Source organism: Pithys albifrons, chromosome 10 (assembly GCF_047495875.1).
Source record: "Pithys albifrons albifrons isolate INPA30051 chromosome 10, PitAlb_v1, whole genome shotgun sequence".
NCBI lineage: Eukaryota > Metazoa > Chordata > Aves > Passeriformes > Thamnophilidae > Pithys > Pithys albifrons.
Window position 1 is genome coordinate 23,319,158 of NC_092467.1, and position 21,598 is coordinate 23,340,755.

The 21,598-nt window shown below is 45.9% G+C and overlaps 1 protein-coding gene across 4 annotated transcripts in view; it reads left to right on the top strand.

Annotated features, from left to right (window-relative positions):
• Positions 1-14,462: 14,462 nt before the first annotated feature.
• The window catches only part of RNF220 (ring finger protein 220), a 215,307-nt gene continuing 208,171 nt past the window's right edge, over positions 14,463-21,598 (top strand). The window contains exon 1 of one of the 4 annotated variants that reach the window (XM_071565847.1): positions 14,463-15,175. In XM_071565847.1, coding sequence (XP_071421948.1) covers positions 14,551-15,175 — 625 coding nt within the window. In that variant the 5' untranslated portion in view covers positions 14,463-14,550. The remainder of the gene's footprint in view (positions 15,176-21,598) is intronic. The other 3 variants (XM_071565849.1, XM_071565848.1, XM_071565851.1) reach the window with 3 other exon arrangements.

Genomic DNA, 21,598 nt, shown 5'->3' on the forward strand with positions numbered 1-21,598 from the left:
ACTAACACAGCCTTAAGGGAGGGAGAACAGTGCTGTGCATAGGTGGCTTGATGAAGTGATGAAAAGATGGATGGAAAGGAGTGTCCTGAAAACCAGCCTAAGAACACAGGACTGGAAGAAGTGACCTTTCCCATACTTCATATACAATAGGAAGAAATTAATCCATGCATCCTCAGTGGATAAGGATAATGTATTGCAGGAACATGGGAATCGATCTGTATGCCTTAGCTAACTCACTGTCTCAGTGCTAACAAAGGAAAGTGGCTGAGATGGTGTGTGCAGGTGAAGGCTTCCAACTCTAAGATGCCTAATTTGGGGTGTTGTCACTGGGTTTTTGAATTTTGAGTAGAGTCAAAAATGCAGGAGTGTGGAGATGGACCAGACGCAGAGTTCACCTGATCCATTTTGTGCCCCTGATGGTAGGGGCACTGCCAGAAGGTACAGCAGGTGTGCAAGGAACTTTGCAAAGGAAAACTACACTGACAGAACAAGACATTGCCTGTGCCAGTTTCCTCTGCAAGCCAGCCACTGGTCCAACTTGTACTATAAGAATTTATACCCCTTCCAAGGTTTATTGTTTTTATTTGCTATTAAAATTCAAGCTATTCTTGTTATCTGAATCATTTTGTGAATTCCAGTAAATTCAACCTTCTTGATCCTATGGAGAGGTTGAGGTCCACAAGAAAACTGCTGATGCAATGAGATGTTCCTCCAACAATCAAGGCAGAAATCTAAAGGGGAATGAGATGTGGGACACTGGGACTGGATGTTGGGATATGGGGCATTCAAACTGGATGGCAGAAAAGGCTAGCTCAAGATAAAGCTGGGCCAAGATAAAGAAATTTTGAGTGTATCAGTTTCTGAACAGGCTCGTGTCTGACAGAAAGTTGTCTTGTTGCACCTATTTGCCTGCTTTTAATAATTTACTGGTAGAGTAATACGAGCTGGATTAAATAACAAGAGTGGAGCAAGAGAAAGGAATGGGAAATGCACATAAGAAGTGACTTGTGAAAAAGACTGGTAGAAAGAAGACAGGTATTTCTCAGAGGAAGATGGGTAATTTCCTGGGAGTGGAATAGTGAGAGCCAGGAACCAAGTCCTGGAATACAGCAGCAGTAGTCTATCTCTGTATGAAATAAAAAACGTGTTTCCAAGTTGTAAGAAGAAATTGTGAAAATGAGCTCTGAAACTGGGTTTGGTGACTGAGATTACTAAGGAAGAGCTGGAGCTTTGGGGCATGTCACCCTTTCAGAAAGGGAAGGGTGGTAATCCTGAGGAGCAAGGTTTGGTTGGGTCTGTAGCAGCACCCTCCCTACTGTGAGTACTCTGATGGGCACTTCAAATTGTGAACTGCCTGCTGGGCCACCAGATGTGCTGGGGCAGAGTGGAAGGCAGGCTAGGCACGTTGGGTGCTCATGAGCAGCGTGGCAGTCATAGAGACAGCCTTTCCTTGTCCCATGTCCCTGCTGGGGCCATACTGCTGTGGGATCAGGATGGGGAGTTCAGTGTGGAAGTCCCCGGCCTGACCCAAATCCCCAGGGAGGGACTGGTTAGGCAGAAATTCACGCTCTCCTGCCCTGCCACAGGAGGGGCTTGCTTCACTGGCAAGGAGGTTTTGCATAGTGTCCTGAAAAGGACAGAGTGGACGGGGAGAGAAAGATGCTTTGCTCTGTTTTCATCTGAACAGAGGCTGGTTTGTATTTCAGCCTGGATTTTCCTCCCTTCAGATTTAACCTCCAGCTCCTGTTAAACAGAGAGATCAGACTAGGGAAAGTAAGTATTTATTTATTTGGTTATTATTGTTTTTTCTAGGGAGGAATACCATCTCGTTGGCATGACAACAGTGCTGTGGGCCACCATAAACACTGGATCATTAGCATCAAAGCATTGAGCCATTATGTAGACCTGGCCATCAACACCGCTAAGGTGTATGGGTTTATGGTGCAATCCCATTCATATGGCATGATAGGAATTATCACAGCAGTCACAGTAGTGAGCACCACAGCTAATGCTGAGGTCCAGCCATACACAGGACTAACTGCATTGGCAGAAAGCATTTTCCTTTGAAAGAAGGCAGGCACAAAGCATAGGCTCATGTGAAGTCCCCGATGGCATGTGAACTGTCTTACATCTAATGTAGTTCCTGGGATGGACTACAAACATCGTAATACTCAGCACTCTAAATTCCTAAACAACATCCCTGTGTGTTACGTAGTATCATGAGAAAATGCATGTGCATATAAGACACCAGCATACTTTCTCCTAAGAAAAAGCAGTTCCCCTTAGTAGAGATGTGGAGGGCACTGAGCATGGCTCTGAATTACATCCATAACCTGTATGTTCTTAGGAAAGAGCAACTTGTCTTTCTTTTTACTGTAAAGACCCATTTCAGCTTATATAGCTGTAGCAGATATTAGTAACAATCATGCTGCACTTGGCTGCTGCAAACTCTGACTGATGAGAGCAGCCCTAACTCACACAAGTTTCCAATTGATTTTATCTCATGTTAAGCTCTAACTAATCACACCAGAGAGCTGCCTTAAAAGCTCACTAGATCTGTCCTGCTCAGGTTTGCTTGCCTGGCTAAAAGGGTAGGTGGGTTTTTTTCCAGTCCTCTGCTGAACTGGGAATGGAGGTGCACTGCCATAGGTTCAGGCTATGGCGGTAGTGCTGCCCCTGCCCCGGGCTGTGCAGCTTGTTTGGGCCCCAAAAGCAAACCCAATATGTCCCCTGAGGTACAGTCACAGCTAAGACAAATAAATAAGATCAAAGTGTTGCTCACCCTGAGCTCTTTCCATGGGCCAAAGCAAGAGCCACCACCCTGAGCTGCTTTCAGACACGGCTCCAGTTTCCCCTAGCTTACAAGGCACAGTTCAATAGCTTGCCTTAGTTTTGCTTGATCCCATTAATGACAAAAATGACAAACACATATGCGTTGCCTTTATAGCTATTTCACGCTTTGACATGATCCCAGGCAAGTTACCTATGCTGTCAGCGTGATGGATGGTGCACAGAAGAGGGGTTGGACAGGTGTAGCTCTTCTCACAGGGAAATATTTTTCCACACCATTAGCCTGTGGAACTCCTAGCAACAGGATATTGTTCAGAAAGGGATTCAAAAAAGCTCTGAAAAAAAGTGTGGATGCTTGCACAGAAAATAAGTGACCAGTGCTGTAACAGCAAATGTTAGAAACAGTTGATAGAAAAGGGTGTTGGTTGCTCCATGTATGTGCTTAAATCACACACTGTGGCTACCAGAGTTGTAGAGACAACTTTCCTCAGCAGCACAATGTCCCAGAGGTGCCCTCTTTAGCGCTCTTGATGTCGTACCCTAAGCACCTATGTCAGCCTTCAGCTGTGGAAATGATAATGTGTTGATGTTCACTTATGAGCAGTGTTCTGAAACAGTTGATATAGTTACTTGTCAGGCATGTGCCATCCCATATACAACCTCCTTTTTGGAGAAGGTATTTCCCAAGGGGAAGGTCATAAGGGAAATGATACTGCAGGGCACTGGTTTATAAAGAATCCCATGCATAGTCTCCACTCTGCTGTAGAGATTTGGTGATAAGCAAGGTTTAAAATTATAGTGTCATCTTGCAGCACGTCTTGAGACGCAAAACCTGGAGGTTCTCTTTGCTCTCCTTTGTTAATCAGCCAACTTTGGAAGAGATCTAGGTGATGGTGAGGATGAATATGATGGTGATGTGATGATTTGATGATAATGAGCTTATCAGTCAACCATAGAAAATTGTCCTAGGCTGAAGAAAAATTTCTCACTGCTAGTCATATGAATCAACAAGTCATTTTAAGGACTGCTCTCTCATTATGGGAAGATTAGTCACTGAGACTATGCCAGCTCTAAATTTCAAAATTCTGGCAGATAATATGATTTCAGCCCTGCCTCTGCCAAATTCTTCCTATGAAGAGAGTGGAGTCTGGCACAGGGCAGTCACAGATGGCTCAGAAGATGAAGAGATCCCATATTAGCTCTCCTGAGCTATGGGACAATCCTTACACCAATCACTAAAGTAAAGCCCAGATCAGCCACAATAACCAGAATAATGCTCCCAAAGTCACAGGTCAACCTTCATCTCAGATGACCTTGCTAACAGCATCAGCATAAGACATGGCCCGTGGCAGAGGCTCCAAGCTCCTGTCCTCCTGGCCAGCAGCCACCAGCTCAGGGAGGCTTAAACCAGGGTCACAGCTCTGACAAAACCAGGGGACAAAATCATTTGGACAGCAGGAACTACTGACACTGGCAGCCCTGCCCAGTACCTTCTCCCCGGAGTGGTCGTTGTGGCAGCAGCGAGGGCAAGGTGGCGGTGGCAAGCTGCTGAGACGCGCGGGCTGTAGCCAGCAGAGGGCATGGACATTACGCACGGCAGCCACCCACACCCCGCTGGGACCGACAGCTGCCTCCGAGACTAATTGCAAGAAAAAGTTTATTTTTAATTAATTAACTAATTCCTTTGACATTTCGTCGCCTCCACCCATATTGCACATGAAAGATGCAAGGAATGGTCTGAATCTGGCTGTATGGTGCCAGTGACTTCAGGACATGGTTCCTTTACCTGGAGAATTTCAGCACTTCCTCAGCGTGTCACTTTTCAGGGAACCCATGGCATCAAAACAGGGCACTTCCCAATGAATGGAGCGCCCTGTCTTGGGATCCCAATGTACTACAGGTACACGTGAGACACTGTCCCTTGCTTTCTGTAGTTGCTGCTACAATTTATTAAATGTCTCAATCTTATACAATAACAGCTAGAGGACATAATGATGAGTGAGGGGGTCTCATGCTTTAAGAACTGTGCACTGGTATTTTAAGAATACAGAAGACTTCCAGTCAAAGGCTCTGTTGGTGGTGGAATTTACATGTACACTTAACTTTATGTATTATTAGTAGTCCTATTGAAATCTATATGCATAAAGTTAACTGTATTCAATCAATTCTGTAGGTTCAAGATTGTATATATTAATTTAGATTTCGGTATTTAGTACAGGGTTTGCAATGAGGAGGGACAGCACTGTCATAGCCTGTAACAATCTCAAATGCTGTTTTAATATTAACTGAAAAAAAACCCAACTAGAGGTGTCCCCTATTACTGTTAGAGATGAGCAATACACACCAAGTTAAATCAGATGTTCAAAGTTATTTTAAGGTCCAAATTATCAGTGTAGCATATATATTTCAGTGGAAATTTTTCCTATGGGCCCCTGTGCATATCACAGCTCTATAGTGGTGCCGGAGTCCATGTTTATGGATCCATTTTCAGGATCAAAATCCTCATTAGTAATACAGATTAATGGTAATTACAAATATAAATAACTTGAGTGTATCTTCTTATTTTCCTCTGAAGACATTGCTCAGAGAAGCTAGCTAAATGCCAGATTTGTTCCCTGAATCCAAACTGTATTAAGTTTGTGTGTGATGATGCAGTAACATAAAGTTAAATAAAGCCACGATTTTTTTTCAAGCCTCAAAACACAGAGCTTGATTCTCAGCTAGCATAAATTGGACAATGGTGCAGGATTCAGATCCCTTTTTCCATACTAAGGAACTGAACAAGTAAAAAAAAAATTGCTTCTTCACTAAGAACAAAAGAAGTAAGTTTAAATCTGAGGGATCATTTTTGATTATATTGTGAGCACTGAAAATACAACTTTATAATAGAAGCACTTTGTTCATCAGAATTCTGTAATTTTGACTGTGAAGCTGTAGCACAAACTGGGCTGTGACTGAGTGTTTTCCCCAGAATTCCTGAGAGATAAGGGAAGATTTTTAATGTGGCTTCCTGAAGTATGTCAAACTCTGATGTTATTTAAAATGTAGCTCATGTACACTACCCCGTGGAATATTTACTGAAGTCCTGAACTGTTGGTGCTGTTGGTGTGGAACATGCTTCAGGATGAGTGCCTTGGAAACATGTGTGGTGCCAACTAACTCAGGGTCCTCACACAAAATTGTAGGACTTGGATGTTGAAACATATCTGTATGGACAGCCTGTGGGGCAGCTGTTTCCAAAGAGGTGTTTGAAATTATCAACCCCCCAAAATAATAACTTTGGTTAATCAGAGGGTAACTGTGAGGTGTAATTGATGAGCAAAATATACGCACAATAAAGTTTGCTCACATTTGTGAGAGTTTTTTACCTGGACTATCTAAATACCGGTTTTTACATGAAGCAGAAAAGGAGCTGAGGAATCTGAGTCAACGTTTACTATTGTGCCATGACTGATCCATGGAAGAAGGCAGTGCTTACTGCCTGCCCTGCCATCCTCCTTGCTGCTGCACATGGAATGTAGAAAAGCAGATGCCTTGAAGGGAAGCAGGCTCTTTTTGGTATGATCAACCTCTGAGTGGCTGAGCTGCAGCTCAGAGTAGGGGACAGAGCTACTGATGATTATTTAAAGAAAGTACATGCAGGTCCTTCACTCGAGCATTTTCTTCCTGAGTTGAGGAGTTTGAAATGCCATGTTCCTTTATCCGGAAATTTAAGTGCAAAACCAAGAAAGCTTATTTTCTTTTTAATGTTTACTAACATTCCGAAGGATTTTACCATTCGCAAGGCATGCACACACTGACTGTGCTGACCTATCTCTGAAATGTTGTAGAAAGGATGAGTGAGCTTCAGTTCAGCAAAGAAGCAAACCATTAACATCTGCACCCAGTTAAGGCCCAGGGACATGGTTCATGCTGTGCCTGTGGACACTTTTATAAGGACTGGTGCATTCAGTGATCCTGGAGTAACAGGCAAGACCAGTCCATATACTTTAGCGATGAATCTCTGCTTACCCAAAAGTTATTGAATGACATAAGCATGTGATCTCTCTTACTCTCATACACAGAATATGGCCCAAGTGGTTCATGATGTTGATGGAGAGGACTTCTTTTTTCAGTGTATGTCACATAGCATGGTTGTATTTTGAGAATGCCAGCGCAGAATTAGGTAAGAGCCAGAAAATGCTGCCCATACTCTCTTTTAAAGAACAATTCGAAATTATTAGATCAGTTGAATTAAAAATCCAAAATGTTTCCTTTCCCTCTTGGGCAAAATAAATGTCTTGGATCAGTGTTTGGTGTACTTCACAAGGAACAATGAGACAAGTGTTTCTTTTGAGTCCCCATCTAAAACTGTCTCTTCCATTTCCTATGACTGGCAATTTTTGCTCGGGACACTCCTAGGTCTGGCAGGGGAGCTGCTTGTGGCCAAGGCGGAGCGCGTGTGCAGGAGGGTTTGTACAGAGCTGCGACGTGCATACAGGAAACATTAAAATAGCAGTGTGCGTGCCATGCGTGCGTGCCGCAGCTGGGAAACACTGGGAGTGTGAAGTCCCTAATTTGCTCTCTGTCTTTGCTGTGGCTGTCCAAGGCAAGTTTGGGGATGATGCATCCCTGGAAATCATGCCCGTCCCATGCCAGGAAATGCTGCAGGGTGCATGAGGGAATCCGAGGCATCCCGAGAGGAGCCCGCTGCCTCAGGGCCGGAAGGGTACGCGGCTGCCCCGCAGAGGAGAAGCTGCCGCTCGGGGGGTCCCCGCAGCGTCCCGCTGCAACTTGGGAGGGAGCTACACGGTGGAAAATATGACCGGTGCCAGGCGGGTGGGCGAGGCCGGCGCAGCGGAGCTGGGAGGAGAAGCGGCGGAGCTGGGAGGGCAGCAGACCTCGACACCCTGTTTGAGCAACCCCGGGGGCCGCGGCCGGAGGGCGGCCGGCTGGTGGGCGCCGGTCCTGGACTGCATTTCCCATACTGCCCGAGTGCCCTAATGTATGCAGTGCTCAGCCCGGCTCCGTGTGTGTGCGAGTGTATGTGTGCGTGTGTGTGTGCGCGCGTGTGTGTGCGTGTGTGTGTGCGGCGGGAGCCCCTCGGAGAGTGGAGGCTCATTCACTGATGAGAGCCGGCACTGAGAGGCAGCACTGCTCCTTCCCTCGCACCCCCGCCGCCTCCCGCGCTGCTACATGCGAGCGGCGGGCGGGCAGCGGGGCCAGCACGCCCGGGACTGCCCCGGTCCCCGCACGCCGCCAGCTCCGCGCAGCGCCCGCCGCCAGCCGCACCGTGAGTACCGGCCACCGCGCCCGCCCGGCCACACGCAAACTTTGCAGGGCAAGTTTCAACCCCCACCCCTTCCCTCCCTCCTACCTCCACCCCAGCCCCCCGCGCCCTTTCCCCCTTCCCCCTTCTCCCTCCCCAGCGCCGGGGAAGCCGGGCGGCTCGGCACCGGCGGGGAGCCGCGCCGGCCGCGGGGAGGGCCGGGTGGGTGGGGATCGGCATGGTAATACCGAGTGGAAAGGCTGATAAAAGAGGGCCCCCCCCCGCACCCTGGGCGAGCCCCGAGCTGCCCGGATCCTCCCCCGCGGTGGCTTTCTGAGGGGGACCGGTAGCCACCAGGGGGATCAGGTGCCGGGGACCGCCGCGGCAGCCCGGCTGGGGACGGCGCACGGCGAGGGGGGGCCCGGCCGGACTCGGAGACTGGCACAGATCCCTCGCTCCCAAATAGATAACAAATTTTAACTCCTTTTTTTCCCCTACTTTTTTTTTCTTCTTATTTTTCGGTGGGGCAAGCCGGGCAGTTATTTCCTCGCTTTCCTCCGCTGCTCCAGGAGCTCGCTCCCTCCACGGTCACTCTGGGCAGCGACGATTTCATTTTCCAGCAGCTGCGAAACAAAAACTTTTTCAAAGGAAAGAAGCAGATCCACGCACCCATCCAGGGGTTTGTTGGTTTGGGAATTTTTTTTGTTTGTGTTTTTTTTTCCCTTTCAAATACACAAACTCAGGCTTTTATTTGCAATAAAAGTATCTGAAAAAAAAAACGACCACCAAAAACCAAAACACCCGCCAGGGTTTCTGTGCGCTCAAACAACACTGCCCAGCCAGTAATTTTATTTACTCCGAAGGTTTCATTTTTGCGATCTTACAGTCCCCGGGTAAACTTTAGTTTTAAGCCGTCCCCAAAATGCGCGATCCCTGCCCGAAGACCGGTAATTTTTTTTTAACTGCTCGTTGTTAAGTCGCACTTCGCTCAGTTTTGGACGCGGCTGAAGTTTGTCCAACATCCTTGCCCCTCCTCGGGTCCTTCATCCCTAAAAGATTGTCGCCCTTGCCCCCGGCTGCCTCCAGGTAGGAACCAAGCGCCTGGATCTCACATGCGGTGTTGTTCTGGTTTTATTATTGCAGAAAAAACAAAGGTAGAGAGGCGGTTTAAATTGGCAGCGTTATTCAACGAATGAGCTAAAATTACTCCACATGTGAATGGCATAGCTTGGAAAGCCAGAAGAGGTGAAAGGAATTATCCCTCTTTTCGCTTTAGGTTCTTTAGAAAACTTTCTGGATCATCCAGCGATGCGATCGAGAAATTGCAGGATTTTCTTTCTTTTAACCAACAACACCAGCTCTAGACCAGGGAAGTCTGTAAATAGGTTGGAAGCATGGAAAATAATTCTTCACCTTCAGATCTAAATACATAAAAAACATCTGGTTGACCACAATGAAATCATTAGGAACTGTCTACTTAAAGAGTTGTATTGAATGCTTATCCTTCCACACAGGAAATGTGTATGGTAAGTGATTGTTGCAATAAATCCAAACAACTCTGGGCATCTTCGCGTTTGATGATCTTTGTAACTCGGGGCTTAAAGAGGAAGAAAAAGTGGTGGGGGTGGAAAGGCGACTTAAAGGGCTTTACGGACCGGGCTGGCGGTGCCCCCTCCCGCTGCCCTTCCCGGGACTGAATAACTCCCGAAGCGGCAGGAGAGGAGCAACCCTGGCTGCGCCCCGGTAGGCGCTTCCCGGCGGGGTCGGGCGAGACCGAACCGGACCGGGTCGGACCGGACCGGGCCGGGTGGTGCCCGCAGCCCCGGCCCCACCAAACACCTGTTTAATGCGCCGGCGGGGAGCGGGAAGTGGTGGGGCTTGGCGGCGTCGGTAGGCTCCAGCCCGGGGCTCACCCCCGACGGATTTTATTTTATTTGGGTTTATCGAACAATACCCTCGGGCGGCGGAGAAAAACCAGGAGCGGGAGGGAGAGGGGGCGGCAGGCGAGTGCCAGAGCGGTTCGCCGCCCGCGGCGGGGCGGGCGCTGCCCGGAGGGGCCGGTGCCCGGGGCCGGTGCCCGGGGCCGGGGCGCGCCCGCCGCCGAGCGCTGCCCGGCGGAGCGGAGCGCGGTTTCCCCTGGGGTGACGCCGCCGGCGATTTTCGTTCGGATTCCGCCAAGTCGGGAGCGGGGCTGAGAATGCGGACCGGGGGCGAAGCGGCAGCAAACCCCTCGGTAGGCTGTGAATTGGGTTTTTTTCCCCTTTCTTTCTTTCCTCTTCCCGAACCCCCGGACCTTCCTCCCTCCGGCAGCCGCCGCCGCGGGAGCGCCCTCCCGGCCCGGGGGCTTTACCCCCGTTTTTGATTTTTAAAAATTTGGGGGATTTAATTTTTTTTTAAGAAGTTTGCAGCCATACAGAAGCGGGGGCGCAGTCCGGGACCGGGGCTGGGACCGGGGCCGCTCCGCCCGGCCCCGCTGCCGCCTCCTCCGCTCCCCGCTCTCCTAATTTTTTTCCTTTCCCTCTTAAACCGGTTTCCACAGCAGCTGTCCGGGTGTGCAGCCGCAGTTGGCATATTTCACGCATTGGAAAAAAATTAACTGTTTTTCCCTTGTATCTTAATCCAGTGATGAGAGCTCTCCTTTGTTGGCTTTCGAGCTTGCATTTGTTGTATTTATTATAAGGAAATCCAGTTTGGTTCAAATATATAATCCATTTGAGCACCTAAATCCCCAAACAGCTGGCATTATTTTGTTTTATAATCTTTGGCTTTTCTGCTCAGAGCATATTTCTAAATTCCTACTTGACATTTATGGGGAAAAAACTTTTTAATGTAAATGGATATTGTGATTTTTTTTTCTGGGTGTTTCCTAATTTCTATGCATCAACAATTTTCCTGGATTTGTTAATGTTTTAATCTTTTTTCCTCCCCTGTATCTTGTTAATTAATTTTTTCCCCAAGAAAACTTTTTTCTGGAGGGAGAAAGATGTTAATTTGTCCCATTATTTTAATCTCTGACATTTGGAAATGGTTGAGAGACCACAAAAATGCAACCTGTTGTAGAAACCAGAGTGGTGTGTTTTATTTATTTTAATCGATAGCAGAGAGGTGATTTAGTAATAGGAACTTCGAGTAACATTTTAGTAAAAGATTTGCAGATCTGGTGGCTGTGTATGGGGTGTGCATGTTCTTGCATATGAACGCGGTTTTTTGCAGGCTGATTAGCAAGTGGATTTTAACACTTATAACCAGTGGTCATTGCTGTTTTCTCTACTTGCTGGGTGTTTACAATGCCTGCTAAATCCAGATCTGTCATGGCTTCTCCTACTTTTATCTGACTTTCCTCTTAGCTAATGAAGCACAGTGCTACAACCTCTGTAAGCAGAGGAATCAAAACTGAGCCAGAAAGAACTGATTACATCTTGTTCCTTGGTGAGAGATTTTTATTTTATGGTTCAGAGCTAAAGGTTCTTGATTCAATTTACCTTGGTGTGGCGCATTTAACCTTGTTACAAGTAACATACACGATTACAAAGGTAATTTGTGTACATTTTAAACAGAGTAGTTCTAAAAAACAATTATTATGCATATAGGTGAACATAAAAAAAATTTAAAAAATCAGAGTTAGTTTTCCGTGTGTCTATCTAACCTTCATACTTGGTAGACTGTTTATGTTGCTTCATAGATTGATCTCCACCCCTCCTCCCTCTACTCCTTCTTTAGTTTATTCAACAAAGACTTTTTGCAATCTGTTTGGAGTTTGTCTGATGCCGTGGAAAAGTAGCTGCTGATTTATTTGGTTGCTTTTCGATTTCTGTCTCTAGCCCGTCTTTTCTCCTCCTTTCAGCGGGGATGTCAGCTGTTATTACTTCCTATTGATCCCTTTGCAAAGTGAGAAGTGAACTAAAATTAATGTCAATTCCACTGCTCGGATCAATAGCCGGAGTTATTTTAATCTGGATTTGCGCAAGGTGCTAAATTAAAAAAAATCAGCATAGAGGTAGAAAAGTAGCAGCTCCTTACTCCACCTGTGCCCACTGCCTCCCCAGCACCCAAATATTCCCTCCAGCTGATTACCCTGCAATCCATATTTTTTTAATTAAGAAGGTCAGTTAGTTTTCTTGGTTTTGGGTTCTGTATTTAAACCTATGACATTTTGACATTGGGAGTGTATTAACGATAGATTTTCATAATGACTGGTCCGCGGCTGCGTAATCTGTCCCTGTTGCTGGGGAGTGAGGAGGTGCTGAGCGAGAAAGGAGCAACAGAGAACGAAAAAGGAAGTGGGAGCTGAAAAAAAATTAAATTTGGCTGGCTGAGATATTGTAATGTGTTGATTTATTCCTGGTGTAATGAAGTTTGCAAACGAATAAATGGCCATAGTGATTCATAGTATCCTACAGGAGTGTCAAGTGTTGCGGCCAGATTACTAATTTATGAAATACATTTAACGTAATGGGGTGAAAGCACAAGTAAAAATAGAAAAGCAGGCAGAGGTGGTTGCCTTTTTTTTCCCTAGAAATCCATGTTTTTCTGTGATTGCTCAGTTTCACTTCCATGTTAATGAATGTTTATTTCTGAGAACAGTGGCTTATTTGCATGCATTTCTTTAGTGCATATAATTATGTGTGAGTGCATATACATATATGTGTGTGTGTGTATAAAAATATATATATATATATTTACATGGTTACATAAGCCCTCAGCCAGTGGCGCAGTTTCCTGACCTCCAGGTTTTGTTCAGCCTCATGTGAAGCAGCAGAGCAAGTGTACCCAGGACTGCAGTGCTGACCAGGATGCCCTTGGCATCCCTCGCTCTTCTTCTCTCTCTTGCTCTCTGTGGCAAGAACTCAACGACAAAGTTATTTAAAATTTGGAAGAGAGCGAATCCGTTAATGTGAGATACATAATCTGGTAATTTAGCAATGATGTCTGTAAGGATGGGTGCCAAATGAGGAAGCAAAGAGATGATGTCTACTCATCTTCACAATTCATAACAGTCAGTGGAGCGGCTGGGTACAGGATGGGAGAGAGGAAATGCTATCACTGAACTGCATTAAAGCCCCAGACTGGATTTCATACACTTTGTTAACCTAGGCTCCTTCATTCATGGAGTACAAAAGGCACTCCATTAGGGAGACACTCTTTCACTAAGTTTTATTTGAGATGTTTGACCCTCTGGATTTAAGAGGCACAATTTGTAACAGCTTTTTATTATTATATGATTTTTCTGGCCCTTTGAGCTCCAGCGGCTAGTATATTGTTTCAAAGTTATAGTCCTTGTATTTTAAGCTGGGTTCTGGGGCCTGAATGGCAGGCAGCGGAAGCTTAAAAGAAAAGACATGAGACTGATTGGGGGAGAAAATAACAACACAAAAAGCCACTGCGAACTGGAGGAGATACAGAAAGGAGCGTTTTCCCTTCTTTCACCCTGGGAGGGGGTTGTGGCTGGGTGGGTGGCTGCAGCCAACCTGGGAGGCTCAGCAAGATGTGAGACAGAAATTTTGTTAACATTTTCCTCTAAATGTTAATGGCACATCCAGGGCAGTTTACAAATCTACTTAAGAGTGAGTGCATTAGGAACTAAAATTACTGATCCATCCTCTCTTGTCCCCGACCCGAAAGGCAGACTCTTACAGAGATCAGATGGCAGAAGCACCCATTATGATTTTAAATATTGTCAGAGACGCCAGGCCTTTTACTGGGAAAGTCTCTTCTCCACTGGCTAACAGGGACTGTGTGTGCATGTGTGGGTGTTTGTGTATTACACACACACACCCACAGTCCCATTCCTACATTCTAATGATGTGTATACATACATATGATGGGTTTGAGTACTCTGTGTGTGAATACTTATCTACTCATAGGTACTGTGAGATTGAGAGAAAACACATATGTGTGATATAAGTCTCAGGTCTTGTGCACAGTATAACCTTGTATGCTGGTTGATTTGGGTTAACTATGTACAATGGATATTTTTATGTTGTTTCTACACTCCCTTCCCAAGCAAATAGTGGTGTGTGTATGCGGAGGCCTTCTTAAGTTTATTGCAGTTCTATATACATGCTACTTGCAATATAAAATTCCAATTATAATTTGCAGTTACTAGGTTAATTTTAGACTGAACCTTTTTTATTAGTACATTATTAAATCTGCATGTTATTATATTTGGTTTGCCTTTCATTCATCCGCAGTGGATGATACCCTTTAACCTGGAGGGCCAGGGCTGATTCCACTAGCGTGTGAAGTTGTCTATTGATTTTCTTGAATGAGAACAGTTGTGCGTCTCTGGCCAGTGGCTTGTAACACATGTGGCCATCCTGCTGCTGGAGCATCCTGGGGAGATGAGTGCAGTAACCTGACCAGTTGTGTTTTCTTTCCTTTTCTGTTTCCTTGCAGTGTTCGAAGGGTGATGATGCTCCAGTAATTTTCCCCGCTCCATTCCTAGGCATCGCTTTGCTTTCCTTCCAAGGAAGATCATTCTGCTTGTGATCCTGCTGAGGAAAGACACTCCGATGGACTTACACCGGGCAGCGTTCAAGATGGAGAACTCACCCTATCTCCCCAACCCACTGGCCTCCCCAGCACTGATGGTTCTTGCTTCCACTGCTGAAGCCAGCCGTGATGCTTCCATTCCCTGCCAGCAGCCGAGGCCTTTTGGGGTCCCTGTGTCAGCAGATAAGGACGTGCATATTCCCTTTACCAATGGCTCATATACTTTTGCCTCCATGTACCACCGTCAAGGTGGGGTGCCAGGAGCATTTGCAAACCGTGACTTTCCTCCATCCTTGCTTCACCTCCACCCCCAGTTTGCACCCCCCAACCTGGACTGCAGCCCTATCAGTATGTTGAACCACAGCGGTGTTGGGGCTTTCCGCCCCTTTGCATCTACTGAAGACCGGGAGAGCTACCAGTCAGCCTTTACGCCGGCCAAGCGCCTGAAAAACTGCCATGACACTGACTCACCCCATCTGCGCTTCTCGGACACTGATGGGAAGGAGTACGAGTTTGGCTCGCAGCTCCCTTCCAGCTCCCCCGGCTCCCTCAAAGTTGATGATACAGGGAAGAAGATCTTTGCAGTTTCTGGCCTCATTTCTGACCGTGAGACCTCATCTAGTCCCGAAGACCGAAGTGACAGATGTAAGTACCTCTATTGACTTGGTGGTGGTTCTTTAATTGTGCCTCATTGAGGTACTCAACAGGTGAATGTCCCACAGTGCTGTGATACTTGCTGGAGGTGGAGCAAAGCAGCCTTTCCTGCATGCTGAGCTCAGCCACGCAATATTGCCTTGTTATTCTAAAAGGACATTGACAGATTTTAGGGTGAGATGCTTGTGAAGGAAAGTCGCCTTCCACCACATGCTGGAGAGGTGATGTTGACAATGCAGAAAGCTGTCCATGCCCCTTTGTGAGGCTATAGGTCCTGGTACATGTATGTGTGTAAACAAGGATGCAGCTGGAGTGTGTAGCCAGAAACTTTACCAAAACTTGCAGCAAGCATGTGCCCCCTGCTTCTTCAGGTGTTTCTTTATGACCTTTTTCTTCATGCACACGATTCTTATAGCAAATGCATCACTGTCAGGATTCATGCCTCTAGTTAGGACTTTCCCTCTAGTTAACTTAAGAATATTTCTGTCCACTGAGCCCCTCTTTAAGACATAAACCCAAATTGTTCTTACAATTCAATAAGCTGTTGCATATTGTGCTTTCTCAGAGTGTTTCCATCATTGGGTGCCCATTGAAAGGTGATGTACCCTTTTGCAGGCCAGTGGTAGGACTGAAGGAACCTAGTCCACTTGTTCATGAGTATAACTCCATGCTCTCCCATCACCTTGTCCCTTTTGGTGTTGCCTACACAGAGAGGCAGATCTGTCCTTCAGGAAGGGCAGGCTTCCAGGTTTGTGGAGCTGGGAGGTGACCCACGATGGGGAGTGGTCTAGGGGCAGCAGAGCATGGTACCCCAAGGAAGAGCACTAACTTATGATTATAGTTTTCCTGTAAATCCAGAGATGTAGATCAAGGAGTGAGTGGTTTGCTTTTCACATGGGCTCCTTTGTTCTTTATATTTTCTTCCTACAAAACCATTTTATTATTGTTATTGTTATTACTTTTTTTAAAACCAAAAACCTGCTGCACTGTACCTTCCTCTCCCTTTCAGATGTGATTTTCCTTCTCCCCTTTATGATACTGAGGAGAGTAATAGAGACATTGTGGCTCTCTCTCCCCTGTCGGCGCAGCTTCCTCAGGCTGTCTCCTTGAATTAGGCACTGTGCTAACTTACCGGCGCTAAAAGGCGTCTGCCTAAACCCAGCGTACCTTTTCAATAAAAGTCATCATAAAATCAACCTGCCTTGTAAATCTATCGCTCTTTGGTTTTGAAATATGCTGCGTGTCTTTTATGTCGGCATTTGAGAGGGTAGGATGATTCCTACTGAAGGCAAGAGCCGTGTATTTCTTGCAGTACCAATGTGATCTCTTATCTCTTTCCCCACTCTCCTTCTGATCCACCTCTAGCTGTGCTACTTTTTGTGCCCTAAGCTCCTCTCATTGTTTAGCATCTCCTCTCCCTCCTTTTGGGTCCATAGGCAAAGTGGCTGTAGGTGGGAGCACATGTGGATATGTATATGTATAAGCTGGTAATATAATTACCCATAGGGGAGGCAGGTGAGATGGTACAGCTTACAGACATAGTTGCTGATGCTCTTTCCCTTATCGATATAACCTGGCTGTGAAAATGAAGCTTGCGTGAAAGAGTGCTCTGGGAGATAGCGGCTGAGGAGTGGGTCTGCTAACTAAATGAATTTAGAGCACATCAGCTGCTATGGATCTTGCTGGCAAAATCCTGTCAGATACCCCATTTAAAGAAGTAAATCTGTTAAATGAATTAGACCACGTGGAGCACAGCTGCGGACAGACAGACGCGTCCACGTCCACCGCTCTGCCTTGCCTTCTGCCAACAGCGTGTGCCGAACGTGGGTCTGCTCCTTCCTGGGAGCAGATGGGGCTTTGCACAGGCACGTGTGAAAGGCAGGCAGGGTGACACCAGCTCCCTGTGCCACTGCCAGTGCCATGGCAGGGGACTTGCAAGGGAAAGGAAGCAGAATAAAAACTTTGCAGGCAGCTTGGAAAACTTGGGCAGAAGTGGAAGGTGTTTTGTCATATTGCTTTTGTTACCCATGTTTTTAAATTTAAGATGCTTTGCTGTGCAGTAGAGCTGAGCAAATGCAGCATTCCTGATATTTTGTTGACATTAAAATTCTTCTGTAACCACCAGGACAGTGTACACTAAATATGTCTGTTGGCTCTGTATCATATTCCCATCACATATAGATACTGCACCATGGAAACTTCCCTCCATTAAGACAGCAAGTTGATTTGGTGTGTGCGTACACATGTATGGGTGTGTTTGCTGGTCGCCAAGAGAGCAAGTGGTAGAGCTTTTTAGGGGATCCTAACGGTGTTTGGTGTTGACCATAAGAAAAAACTTCTACAGTGAGGAACTCAAGAGATCACAGTTTGCAGATATAATGGTGATCCTGTTTTGCATTATCGTTTGCATGTGTTTTTGGAGTTTTTATATAAGTGTATACTTGGGGTGTTTGTTGTCTCTGAGAAGTTTTGTGGATTCCTTCTGTAATTGTTATATATAACCCTTTGTAAAAGCTGCCTACTTTTGCTCCTGATGGAGAATCTGTTGCAGGTAGGTGGCTGTAGCTGGAAGGTAAAAATGAAATTAGGTTTTTCTACAACTGCGAGCAAAAATTGTAAAAATTTCTTAGATCAGCAACACCTTCCCATGTCTGATGGGTGCTTTTCAGGTTTGCAGAGCTCAACCATTTTGTTGTATTTTTCGGATTGCTGAAAGGGGTTGTGTTACATGGAAGCTGAATCACTGTGATTTCTCCACACAGTCTTCTGCTCCACTGCACAGAAGTATTTTTTGAATAGCTCATTAAAATATTTGTTTTATCCCATAGCTTAAATGGTAATTTTCTAAGAAACTTCCATTAAAAAAAATTCAATCACTGAGTTTTAATTCTCCTGAAGAGTAGGTTTATGCTTGAAATACTTTGCAACAAAGCAAGGTTCAAAGTCAGTCATTTCCACCTCTAGGAGTGTTTGAAAGGTGCTTATTTAGTCCTTTTCATCATGGGAAGAAAATTTCAGCCTGTTTTCACCAGCAGAGGAAATCTGAAGAATTCAGTAAAATCATTTGGGATATGTGCTGGTATATTCCAGATTAGTACCAGGCCCTGTAAGATACATGTTTGTGCAGTAGAGATTGCTCAGCCTTTTGGGTGACCCTTTCTGTACTTTGAAAGCAGGGTGTTGCTTTGACCCATCCCACAAAGGCACAGTATTTCCTTTGGCATACATTTGGGTGGGATTGTGCTCTTTATTAATCAGCAAATTGGACCAAGGTGTCTGCATTTAGATAAGTTACCTCTTGCTGTAAAAAGAGACATGTAAAATTCAGGACATCCGGAGTGTTGGAGTGTACGGGGGCACGTAGAAAAGTGGAGCCTTTACAGGGAGAAACAGACATACTGTGTACTAGATGGGTTCATTCCCTTAGGTGCTTACTGAAAGAAATAATGCCATTTGTTAGAATTTAGGGCCTTCTTGTAAAACATGTGTTAAAGGCACTGGAAGACATATTTTATGAGTTTCCTTTAATAAGCGTACAATAATTGAGATTCCTAGAAGGAGTGGAAATAAATGGCATGTTCCTTTCTGCAAAAGAGATCTATAGCCCTATTTTAAGACCAGGGAAAAAAAAAGATTCCTGGTTTTGTTTTTTTACTTTCAATAAAATCTGTCCTAGTGCCTTTCTATGTCCAGGCACAGTGGCATTCCTTTCCCATGAAGTGACAGGCAGAGGTCTGTGCTGAAGCTGGGACCTTGTGACAGAGAACTGGACCTTGTCAGAGCAGACATCTTTGCCATCCCTGCAGGGCTGCCCTGCCTCAGCCTCCCTGGGATCACAGGAGATGGTTTCCCATTGCTGTCTGCTGTTTGGTCTCTGTCATGTGTTGTCTGAGACTTCTTGTCGAGCACAGACCAATATGTGAAGGTGATGCTCTACTTCCTGGACACTGATTTAGTTTCCTGTCTCTGGCCAGAGTCTGGCTCTCTAAGTCTCAGTTTCCCTGCTCCTGCTGGTGGCTCTTACCCAGCTCCTGGTGTGCCGTGAGGATGAGCAATTGAGCTGGGAGCAGGCTGGGACCCCTTGAGATCATCCCTTGGGTTTGCTGTGGGGTCAGATCTATTAACAGTATTTTGATTATTATTATTTTCAATAAATATTAAACCTCAGTTATCGGAACAGAGTTTGTGCTGCAACTGGTTTCTTTTCTGCATGAGAAGTTGTGTGTCATATTAGTGAGCAATTTGTTCCACTTTGGGGTTTTAAAGAACATCTCTAGCATGCAGTTAGTTTTCCTTTTGAAACAACTGGTTTGTTATTGATCAAGAGTAAATTGCACTTCAGGTGATGGACATGAGGGCTATGATGACCACAACATGAATTCCTGAATAACGTTGTGCTTTGGAAATCAGATTGAAGACTGTACAGGCACCCACTGGCTCAGATATGCATGTGTTGGGATTTGTGTTTGTGGGTTGGCATCTATGCAGCGAGATGTGTGTGTGTACATGTGCTGGGGGGAGGAAGGTTTTTTTTCTTGTATATTATGGCAGAACAATGACTTGGATGGGGAATGCATATGTGGACGTATCCATTGCTCGCAACACTTTCCACTGGGATGCACCACTACCAAGGCCAGTAAAATTTGGGGTCTAATGCGAAGTGATGCTTTGCTGCTAATAATAATAAGCTGTGACCATGGAAAATTGAAAGCTTAGCTCTGCTTATGAAATAATGAAATAAGTCAAGTGGAATGTTTCTTTCCCTTTTGCAGTGCCTTGCTTGATGAAGGAGGAGTGAAGGGGCACCAGTGGATTTTCTGAAAGGGTGGGAAGGCAGATGGGCAGTAGCAGAGATGATGGCTATGCGTCCATCGCAGTTTCACCACCAAAAACACACCAGCCTCATGGCTGAGTGAGGTGTGCTGCATGGAAGGAGGTCTTGGAGCATGCAGTGATCACCTCCTCTTCCTGCTTTTCTGGCAACAACCTTCCTGCTCCCTCTGCAAACTGTTGCCGAGATCCCTTTCCATGCGGTCCGGCTTGATTGTCTTGTTGGGATAAAGAAATGTTTGAACAGTTAAAGTGGGGAAGGGCTGGATGGGAGCAGCCCCTGCCGGCTGCAGGGCCATCTGGCCTGCCTTGGATCTGCTGGTCTCCAGTTTATATTTCTCTTTCTGTTATTTGGGGCTATCTGGTGCACTCAGAATACCTAATCACCATGGTGAGAGAAGGGATAGAGCTGCTTCCCTTTCCCATGAATTGTCATGCAGAGCCCGGCCGGGCGCTGCTCTCCACAGCCCTCATTTGCTGTCCTCGCCCGCTCTTGGCAGAAGGATGGCTTTTAATTGATCGTTTGAGGGGGAGGGCTGGGGCTGTTTTCTCCTCCAAAATGTTTCCCCGCGCAGCCGCTGCTATCCAGCCAGCCTTCCTGTCATCTCAGCCATGCCAGAGATGCCTTGTGCCCTTTCTCTTCCTTTTTGGACTCCCCAGGAGCCAGTGTCAGGGCTTGTAACCACTCTCCTCGGAGTGCTGAGCAACACTGAAATGTCATATTTATCCATCTCCTGCTGGAGAGATGGGCACGGACACACTAAATATTTATTGCTCCTCTTTCACCCTGTGTGTCTGAATGCTGGCAGGAGGGTATTTATTGTACAATTGCAGGACAACCCCCACACCTTGCTTGGTATTTCCCATCAAAACCACGGTCCCCAAACTGCTGGGCAAACCTTGCTTTTCGAGAAGGAATGAATCACATTAAATCTTCAGCCCCATCGATCAGACTCGACTGCTGTCAGAGAATTGTGGCAGGAGAAATGCAGGCAGACTTGGCGGCTGCCATGCTGTGCTGGGGATCGGGAATCCTGACCTCGGGCATGGCTTGGAGTCACGGTTTCCCGATCCCTAACAGGGGGGTAGTGATACCTCCCTCACAGCGGAGTGTGCCGCTTTGATATCTTCTGACAGAAGACACTAGGCAAGGGCAAAGTATTAGTATTATTAATATAGTACAGTTAGTAGAATATTATGAACTATTATAAATCATTACTGCTAAACTACAGTTATTAAAGGAAATGACCAAAGTGCACTTTGCAAGCCAGGCTCTCTGACAGTTAAAACATTGTTTTATTATTTTACTTGCTAACTTGCAAAATTCAAGAGTTAGCAACAGTTTCCTGGTTGATTGGTAGTGATTGCGTAAGAAATTGGGAGAAGAGGGGGGAATGGGCGAACATTTCAGGAGGGAGAGAATGAATGAGCCTTAGTGCCTCTGTGATTTATTTTTCTTTCTTTGATATTTTGAAGGTCTCAAAGGAAAGAGATGTACTCAGGCATGGGCCTAATCCTGGTCTGTAGGAGTGAAAGGCAATGAGGTCTTAATGTTTCTGGAATTCCCCAGTGAAAAAAAGTAAA